General features: G+C 35.0%; 2 protein-coding genes across 3 annotated transcripts; one reads left to right on the top strand and one right to left on the bottom strand.

Annotated features, from left to right (window-relative positions):
* The first annotated feature begins 507 nt into the window (after window positions 1-507).
* On the top strand, window positions 508-7,282 carry LOC108486541 (aldehyde dehydrogenase family 3 member H1). 2 transcript variants are annotated; one of them, XM_017790652.2, is made up of 10 exons: window positions 508-1,197; window positions 3,003-3,071; window positions 3,172-3,268; window positions 3,363-3,569; window positions 4,564-4,679; window positions 4,756-4,860; window positions 4,939-5,111; window positions 5,198-5,288; window positions 5,696-5,845; window positions 6,812-7,282. In XM_017790652.2, the coding sequence occupies exons 1-10, from the start codon at window positions 973-975 to the stop codon at window positions 7,049-7,051; spliced, it is 1,473 nt and encodes a 490-aa protein (XP_017646141.1). In that variant the 5' UTR covers window positions 508-972; the 3' UTR covers window positions 7,052-7,282. The 2 variants fall into 2 exon arrangements, with proteins under 2 accessions (XP_017646141.1, XP_017646140.1); XM_017790651.2 differs by having other exon boundaries at window positions 627-1,197; window positions 4,756-5,111.
* LOC108486542 (uncharacterized) lies at window positions 6,967-9,114 on the bottom strand. Its single transcript, XM_017790653.2, has 3 exons — window positions 8,748-9,114; window positions 8,147-8,592; window positions 6,967-8,075 (listed from the first exon to the last, which is right to left on the bottom strand). The coding sequence occupies exons 1-3, from the start codon at window positions 8,898-8,900 to the stop codon at window positions 7,628-7,630; spliced, it is 1,047 nt and encodes a 348-aa protein (XP_017646142.1). The 5' UTR covers window positions 8,901-9,114; the 3' UTR covers window positions 6,967-7,627.
* Window positions 9,115-9,422: the final 308 nt, after the last annotated feature.

The following is a 9,422-nucleotide window of genomic DNA, read 5'->3' as shown; positions in this document are numbered from 1 at the left end:
TGTAAAATAATAATATTTTAACCATTACCTAATTAAATTGGTGTTTGTTTTACTTTGTAAATCAACTTAATTCATTTTCTCTCAAACTTCACAAAAAGAGTCATTTTATCTTTTCATTTAATTTTTTATTTTTAACTCTTAAATTTGTGTTGTTTATCAAATCAAACAAATAAACGGAGAAATTAACTTCATTAAATTTGCTAATGTGACAATATAAACAATTAATTATTTTTAAAATTAAAATATATAAAAATTTTAAAATAAAAATATTAAAATTCTAAAAAGTATTTTTAATTAAAAAATTAATTAATTTCTACAAAATTAATAAATTTTAAATTTTTTAAGGATGATTCCATAAATAATATAAATTAAAAAATATAAAAATTAAATAGCTTACAAAATAAGTTATTATACCTATAATATAAATAAATGTCACGTCAAAAGAAAAAAGTCATCACATCGGTATAGATAGAGAAGAAATGTGAAAAAACCCTAAAATTGTAATCGTCGTCCCCTCGAGAATTTAAATTTGTTTTCTTTAGTAGAATATTGCTTTTGGCGGATACCCCCAAATTTGATAAAAACAGCCACCACCACATTTTATTTATGTAAATTTAAATTAACCCAGAATTCAATATTTTATTTGTCCAAGACAGCCGGAATAAAATTAAAAGAGAGCCCATCAGGCACGCGCTCAGTTCTACGCGTGTAAAATAACTCTCGGTAATGAGTTGACGAATGACGAAGGAACGCCATAGATAAGGCGCCAAGTCCACGACTCCTCCACTATATATATGGATGCGGCTATATCGTTACTTTTAACGTGACGCCTGCGTTTTCTTTAAGAAAATCTAAGGCAAATCAGTATTGTCAGTTTTATTTTGCTCGCCTCTTCTATAAGCATCAAGTTCAAAGTTTGAATCCAATATCGGTTTTGTTATTGTTTTCTCTGAGCTTTATTTTTGGATAATAATGGCGAGCGAAGTGGAGAAGAAGGCGGTTTTCGATATAGATTCCGCGAAGGAAGTGGTTCAGGAGTTGAGAGCTAGCTTCGTAGCGGGAAAGACGAAAGACTACGAATGGAGAAGAACTCAGTTGAAAGCCATGTTGAAAATGATGGACGAGAACGAGCCGCAAATTGTCGCCGCTCTTCGCGACGATCTTTCCAAGCCGGAACTCGAATCCTCCATCTACGAGGTCAAATAAATTTTTTTCATTTTAATTTGTAGTATTTATTTCAATAATTTAAAAAAAAAATTGATTTTAGATTAGAATTGTTTTTTATTTGATTAAATTTAAAATTGATGAGAAGGCGGTGGAGTTATATCATGAACTATGGATCATAGTATTAGTACGGAGTCAATGGGCGGCTGAAAGTCAGCTATTTCCGATACTTGATGCCTAATCAACTATGAGTTTTTTTAAAAATAAAAAAATCACCTTGACTTAATTCAGATTTTAATTGTAAGTTTAAGTAAAAACTTTAATTGATAGTCGACTTGTCTCCAGAAATTAGAATATATTTGGTTCCTAATAAAGAACTTCAACCACTTTTTTTGTCTCTAAAGCTGTTTTTGCTTCAATTGTTTAAAGCTGATTGGCTCTGTTTGTTCTTTTCCCATACAAATAGATATCCTTTGTGTTACTTATAAATTCTTGTGAAACCTTGTTTCGCTATAACTTTCAAGTGGGTATCCTGAAATTCATGAATCACGCAATTGGGAAATTTTGGGAATTAAAGATTGTTTTTTTGGTGTGCAATGTTTTTAGAGGTTCAAAAATGCGTGACACACTTGAAATCTTGGTGGAAAGAAGTAGCATTTATGACATGCAAACAGTTGGCTTTTCTCTCACGGAAATGGTCGGTCATTTTCAGGCTTTAGAAAATAATTGCTAGCCATTAAATACTCGATAGTTCTAAACGGGTAGAACTCAAGTACTCCAAGATTTATTGCTAATCCAACTAGCAGACATTGTCAGGAAATGTACCGACAGGATGTAACTGTATCCAGAAAATCTATCCGTTTTTGGTGTTTTCTTCTTTTTTTTTCAGCCTTTTTTTCCCTACAGAAAGTTGATAGTTCCACTTCGACGATTCTTTAGAATTATTACTTTCAGGCTTTGGGTTGGATAATTGCTGAGTTCAGCCTTAACTAGTAGAGTTGAACTTGAATTTGAATGCAGGGAATTACTTTAGTAGCTGGATAAAAACTGGAAGAAAGAGAATAGTTACACACACACAGAGACATGTCTTGTTATCTATTGTTATTTTGAACATAATGTGATGATTGGAGTTTTGGCTATTACAGATAGTCAACCCCAAGGATAATTATAACTGTGATTTGTGAAGGATTAATGTGAGAGTCACTGGATAATAGGGAATTTAAAATCTAGATGAACATTGATTATTTCAATTCTAAAGAATTATTTCAACTTTCAGCAGTTATCTGATTATAATGATAATTGTTTGCTACATGTTTAAAAGCAGAAGTATCTGAGCGAAGTGCTTAAACTTATATCTTCATTGAAGTTGGTTTCTGTGCTTAAGTTGATTAATTTAATAGCGAATGAAGTTCAACAAGGAGATTCTTTATTTAGGTTTTCTAAATGGTTCTTCTCGGTCTTAGTGTCCATTTTTATTAAGTGCTTTGATTAGCTTCCTACTATATGTTTTTAGGCTTTTAACTGATAAAAAAAAAATTATTAAGATGACTTGTTCAGGAGGAACTGAAATATTGTCACATAGACAATTTTATCTGGAGTTGTCTTTCTCTTGTTAAATTTGTATAATTCTTAGTAGTTGACATTTTAGACTACACCTGATTGTTAAAATCTAGGAGTATCATGCTATTCTGAAACACGGTACCATGGAGTAGGCAACACTATATTAGTTGTTTAAACTTAGCCTCCAGAATTTTCTTCCATAGTTCTTCTCTATGTAAGTCCCAAATGAAATACTACATTTTTGGTCTTCCTCTGATTTGGCTTGGTTTACTCTGCAGATAGCAATGCTAAAGAACTCCTGTAAATTGGCACTGAAAAAAATGAAGCATTGGATGATGCCAGAAAAGGTAAACTTTTTCAAGACCTCTCAGCTGGGTGGAAGCTTTCATGAAGGATTCTTCTTGACATTAAAAGAGTTGAATATGATTAGCTTTCCCTTTTCTGCAGGCAAAAACTTCATTGGCTACATTTCCATCATCCGCTGAAATAGTATCTGAGCCATTGGGTGTCGTGTTAGTAATCTCAGCATGGAACTATCCTTTATGTATGTTGAACATCCTTAAGGACATGTCCAGAACTGTCTTTTGTCTTTTTTTTATCACCCCTCTTATATTTAATTATTGCATTTCTTTTTTCAGTGCTGTCTCTTGATCCGGTTATTGGAGCTATTGCAGCTGGTAATGCTATAGTCTTAAAGCCATCAGAAATTTCTCCAGCCACTGCATCATTGCTTGCAAAGCTGGTAGCGAATTACATGGATAGCTCTTGCATAAAGGTTGTTGAAGGGGCTGTTCCTGAAACAACAGCACTACTCGAGCAAAAGTGGGACAAAATAATGTATACAGGTATCTTGTTCATTTCATTTACCATCCTTTTACCTTCTCCTCTAGCTTGATCTTTTATGTCAAAATGATGCACACTTTGACAATTGGATTATAGGGTTATAGGGTTCATATGTGCATCATGCTTCGAGAAGTTTTCTTTCAAAGATGGTGCAAGATTGTAGCTTTCTAATACTTATTACCAAACAGTTGGGAAGGATTGGATTTGAATTCTTAAATTGTGCTAGTGAAGAAGAGATTGATGGCGACAATTGATGAGTTATAATGATTCCCCTTTGTCATTGAAGAGGTTATCTTAATAAGCGCTATTTGTAGATTCTCCTGGCAATCCTTTCCTCGCTAGGATATATGTTGATTGTTTGTGGTTATCTTTTTACACTGGCTGCTGCATACCAGGCCAGCATACTCAACCGTCATCCTTTATCTGGTTTGGGACAACTAAAAAGCACGAAACATTAGGGCTTTAAGCTGGGCTCTAATAATTGAAATCTCACTTCGACATGAATCTTATTCCTCCTTGAGTTAATTAGATAGAAATACAGCAAATCCTTAATGGGATATTTAGAAAGTTACATAGTTCCTTGGTTGGCTGAAGCTAATGTGTTAAACCATGATAAAGACTGTTGAAAATTGCAATGCTCGTACTACTCAAGGTTTTGTTGGAATAAGGATGTACAACTGGCATAATGGTGAGGATCTGGAAAGAACTGAAGATGGTTTTAGAGGATTTCGCTTTAGCATATTAGATATATTTGATGCTTTACAAAGATAGTGGTGTGGTGATATGCTGTTTTTGGATTCTCTTCAATGATGGTATTCCTTAAATTGTGTTTTCAAAAGGATTAAATCATATGGAAAAATTTTAGTGCTCTTCCAGAAGTACTAAGTTTCAGTTTATGGTTATTATTGATGCATAAGGGATTGTCATGATGTAGTATTTATATTATTTCATTTCTGATAAGAAGTATTATGAATCAAAACACCCTTGAATTTTTAGGCAATGGAAGAATTGGACGCATTGTGATGGCAGCTGCTGCAAAGCACTTAACACCAGTTGTTTTGGAGCTTGGAGGAAAGTGTCCAGTTATTGTTGATTCAGGCATCAATTTACAGGTAAGGGTAATGTTTATTTTACCGTGATGTCTGCTTTCTTTGTAACTTACTGACATTTTTTTGTGTGTATTTTTAGGTTGCAACTAGGCGGATAATTGCAGGCAAGTGGGGATGTAATAATGGACAAGCCTGTATTTCTCCCGACTACATCATTACAACAAAGGATTATGCTGTGGAGTTGGTAAGGTTACCTGTTTATGTTTACATTTGTAATCTAGTTCTTTTCAATCTTTCTTCTCAAGCACTTTTCATTCTGCAGGTAGATTCTTTCAAATGTGAATTGGAGCGATTTTATGGCAAAAATCCATTGGAGTCAAAAGACTTGTCTCGCGTAGTGAATTCTAATCACTTTGCCCGTTTGCTAAAGCTTTTAGATGAGGACAAGGTTTCAAGTAAGATTGTCTATGGAGGTGAAAGAGATAAATCGAACTTGTGAGTTCTAACCTGGGTTTTGCTTCACTTTTTAAGTGAACTGAGCATTTTAACACTGTTAATATTTTTTTCTTTTAATGGCGCAGGAAGATTGCTCCCACTATCTTGCTTGATGTCCCACAAGATTCACTGATCATGAATGAAGAGATATTTGGTCCACTGCTTCCAATTATCACGGTAGGAGCTAAGAACATCAATTCAGTTAAAATTTTACTATTTATTTTTAATTTGCTTTCAAGTTTCTGTGCGTAGCATTTGTGCTTGAAAAATCCAGAGTCTAATCCTTTCTTATTACTTGAGCAAAAATAATGTATATCCTCTTCATCAAATAGAACACGAAGGATAGACCTGCTTCCCTTGTACTCGCAATTTAATTTATGAAGTAATAACTAAGCAATACTTTTATGAAAAGCTTGTGAGGGAAAAGTTCCATTTCCATCTACTTGCAAACAATGAGATATACTTGTGGTTGTAGCAACTTGCTTTATGATTTTTCTTTATAGAAAGAAAGGATTGGCCGAATTTATACTAATCTGGGAAATTTAATTTATACCTTGCTTTTCTTGTGGTTGGTTTTATAACAGATTGACAAAGTGGAAGACAGCTTTGATCTGATAAATTCTGGAACAAAACCACTAGCAGCATATATGTTTACCAATAACAAGAAGCTGAAAGAGAAATTTGTTGAAAAAGTCTCTGCAGGGGGTTTGGTTATCAATGATACTACTGTACATGTAAGTATACTTTGAACTTTTGGGATCAATGTGGCCATGTGTGCATTAGACAAGTTAACATTTGCATGCATTTACCTTCAAAAGTGCTGATAATCTCCATGGCTAGGTTGCAAACCATCCCTTAAAACTTGACTAATGAGAGCATATGGAGTGCCTTCTGATGGTCAAATTGGTATATTAAAAAGCATAATGTCAAATTAGGTTTTGACAAACAATTTTTTTAATGAGTTATAGTTCTTATTATGAGAATCTCTGGAAGAATGGCACTAGGGACTTTCAAGTCATTGGTGACAGCAATTTGTACTACCTCCTTCAAGATTATTCAGTCACAAATGATTTCTAGAATAAATTTAGCAGGGGAAAACATAATCATCTAAGTAAATTATTGGTAGATAGTTTTTTTTTAAAATTTAAAAATAGGTGAAGAATCCTACTTTGTTTGCTGCTCTTATAATCTTGTCTGTAGGGCCATCTGCACTAGTATCACAAAAACATTGCTTCATGGATGCTTGCTTCTTTTGGTAATCTTATCGTTCAGTATAATACACCATTTTGGTGCTCTTGGATACATGTTGCTATTTGAAATAATCAAAAATATCTGTTGTGGAATTTTTATTCATTTTTTGCTTCCCTACGCGGATTTTGATGTAGGAAGCATATGCTCCTTTTGTTTCTTTCTAATATATTCATACTGTTTTATAAACGCCAACTTGACCATGGTTATTTGCCCATTGTACTGCATTTTAAGACGCTACATGGATTTTGATGTATTCTTTTGCTTTCTTTCTGGCAAGTTCATACTGTTCCCCACCAAAAAGAATATGCCAAGTTCCTTTTGTTTTTAACAAATGCTGAAAAATATATCGTTGCTCCTATTTTTCAAAAGAATGAACTTCTCTAAGTTCATTTTCGCATGCTTATTGAACGTTAGAAGTATATGTGATACACACCTAATAACGTTTTCAGCTTGCTGAGCCCACTTTGCCATTTGGAGGAGTCGGGGACAGCGGAATGGGTGCCTACCATGGGAAATTCTCCTTTGACACTTTTAGCCATAAGAAGGCTGTTCTTTATAGAAGTTTTGCTGGTGATGCACCTCTAAGATACCCACCGTACACAAATGGAAAGCTCAGGTTACTAAAGGCTCTTCTTGGTGGTAGCATATTAGGCATAATCCGTGCTTTGATGGGATGGTCTAAGGCTTAAAAGAGAAAACCTATGTGGTTATCTCTGTTGTAACTTTTTATTATTTTTTTCATGTTATGCAATTTACTGATTTCAATATATTTTCAAGCATGTAAGTCAGTTTAAAGACCACGGTTGTATAGTTTTCTTTTTTCGCTTAAAATCAATGTGATGTTCATAATGTAGGTATCATGATTTGAGAATCATTTTATAGGAATGAATTGGCACTGATGCAGTTCAACATTGTAAAAATGTGTTGATTTGATGATAACCTTGCCTGAGGTGGTTTTGTTTACTGCAGAACTAACATGCTTTGTTCCAGTTTGAAAGGTACCATTACATTTACATGTCTAACTGGTATTGTAAGTGGCATCATATTGGAATGTTATTCTGCCAGGTCCCATTACATTTATGAAAATGTTAAAATGGTTTGATTTTAGCTGACTGGTAATGAGCAGGTGATATATTCCTTGTTGAAGTATCTGCGAAGCACCTGACATTACATGTTACAATGAAGGGAAGCCTGAAATACTGTTGGAAGTAACATATCCACAAGTAAAACAAATTCTGAGACTCCTAAAGAAACTAAAACCACATTCATGAAGAAGAATCCCCTAAAATTCTAACTGCGGCTGCTCGTTGATCATCTGTGAGCTCCGTTGGGAAGTTAATCAGGAATCTAACTTTTAAGTTCCCTCTGCTTGCTGCTTCTTTTGTGGTTGGCATGCCCTGGCCTGTGATTATCTTTTCATATCCAGGGTGAATGATTTCATCTATTTTCAGTTCCATTTTCTCCCCACCCAGTAATGGTATGGGAAGGCTGCAACCTGTTAGGGCTTTCACCAGAGGAATTTCAATCGTTAACTCCAAATCATCACCGTCTCTTCCGAAGATAGGATGTTGTTTCTCGGCAATAACGAATGTGACGTCAGCTGCATATAATCGAGGTACTTCATTTCCCATTCCTTCAAATGTAATCTTTGTTCCTTTCTTCCATCCCGGCTCCACGTTTATTGATAACATCTCCTTATGTTCAACTCTTTGCCTGCAGATCATAAACAGATCATCAATTTCAGTCAAGACGATGGTTAAGGTAATGTTTTTCGGATTACAAACCCGGATTCTGTAATAACGTCCCTTTTGATCTTTATCTTCTCGGTACATCCATAGCACAAATCTTCAAGCGTGCATTCGAGTTGCTTCTCAATTGGTGGTGGTTTCACCACCCCGGTTGAGTTTGAGAACATGATGGGGTTACCATTCGGGCGGCTCGTGCTTCCTGACAGGGGCTCAAATAAGCCATTTCTATCTGTTGTTGTGCTTCTTCTCAGGCTTCCCTCCTTATTCTGTGAGGAAGGCTTGGGGCTGGGGCTGGGGCTGCGGCTCCTCTTGCTTGTACCCTTTGAGTTTGTAGAATCTTGGCGAGAAAAGCATGCGTCCATGCTTCGATACTTGAAAAAACCTTTAGAACTCCGACCTTCGGATCTCGACCCATCGCTATCGCTTGTCCAGCTGCTAACTCGGACAATTTTTTGTCCATCTCCATTCTCATCTGGAGAGCCCTACAACATGAAAAGTTTCTCTCACGTTTACAACCCAAATGAGGATTCAAAGAATCACCAAATTTTCATAATTTCTAAATTATTGTTTAGACTTTTACATATTATTATTGCATTACATTGCATTGCATGCATGGAGATTTAACGTAGAGGTATACCTGGGAAGGTTTGTATATGGGTTGGTCGGAAGAGGAGGATTTCTTAAGACGAAGTCGCCATGATCTTAAGACTCTGGTAATCTCCCGTAAACTGAAACCTTTCTTCTTTTGATTAAAAATGGGGACAGGTTCTTGGTTCAGATGATTTACCATGGGAGACAACCACCAATACCCCCCCCCCCCAAAAAAAAAAAAAACAATGAAAGAAAGGCGAAGGCAGCAAGAAGAAAGAAGAGGATTAGATGGATAGAGTTAGACCATAAACCCAACACCAGAAAATTGCTTGGATAATTTGTCAAATATTTAAGCCGGGGGATATTTTCTCCTGTCTTTAATTAGCAAACGCTGTGACTAATAGATTAGAGAGCCTATATATTTTTTCTACTTTTTATAATTTTGCTCTGTTTTCTTTTCCTTTTTAAGCTCCAAGCCTTGACTTCACGTAATAAGATAAATCTTCCATAACAAACAATAACGTGTCTGAAATTTTAATCATCAAAGTCGACCAAATTATTAGATACACCTTCTCCACTACTTATCCAATTGAACTGATCCACGTCACATTTTCCTTTTATGTCATATTACACATATCCTAATCCTCTAGCCCCACTCGGTTGTTTTTCTATCAAAAATATTTAACAGCAAAAAACCAAATCTAAATCTTTGCATGGTTTT

This window comes from Gossypium arboreum, chromosome 6, assembly GCF_025698485.1.
Source record: "Gossypium arboreum isolate Shixiya-1 chromosome 6, ASM2569848v2, whole genome shotgun sequence".
NCBI classification, from domain to species: Eukaryota; Viridiplantae; Streptophyta; class Magnoliopsida; order Malvales; family Malvaceae; genus Gossypium; species Gossypium arboreum.
Note: the sequence above shows the minus strand (reverse complement) of the source record. Positions and strands in the feature narration are given on the sequence as shown.

Bases quoted from the DNA above. Each gene is read 5' to 3' on its own strand.
- LOC108486542 (XM_017790653.2), bottom strand. From the start codon at position 8,900: ATGGTAAATCATCTGAACCAAGAACCTGTCCCCATTTTTAATCAAAAG. The intron at 8,593-8,747 runs GTATACCTCTAC...TTCATGTTGTAG, and splicing joins CCATATACAAACCTTCCCAG to GGCTCTCCAGATGAGAATGG. The intron at 8,076-8,146 runs GTTTGTAATCCG...TATGATCTGCAG, and splicing joins GACGTTATTACAGAATCCGG to GCAAAGAGTTGAACATAAGG.
- LOC108486541 (XM_017790651.2), top strand. From the start codon at position 973: ATGGCGAGCGAAGTGGAGAAGAAGGCGGTTTTCGATATAGATTCCGCG. The intron at 3,269-3,362 runs GTATGTTGAACA...TTCTTTTTTCAG, and splicing joins AGCATGGAACTATCCTTTAT to TGCTGTCTCTTGATCCGGTT. The intron at 5,289-5,695 runs GTAGGAGCTAAG...GTTTTATAACAG, and splicing joins CACTGCTTCCAATTATCACG to ATTGACAAAGTGGAAGACAG.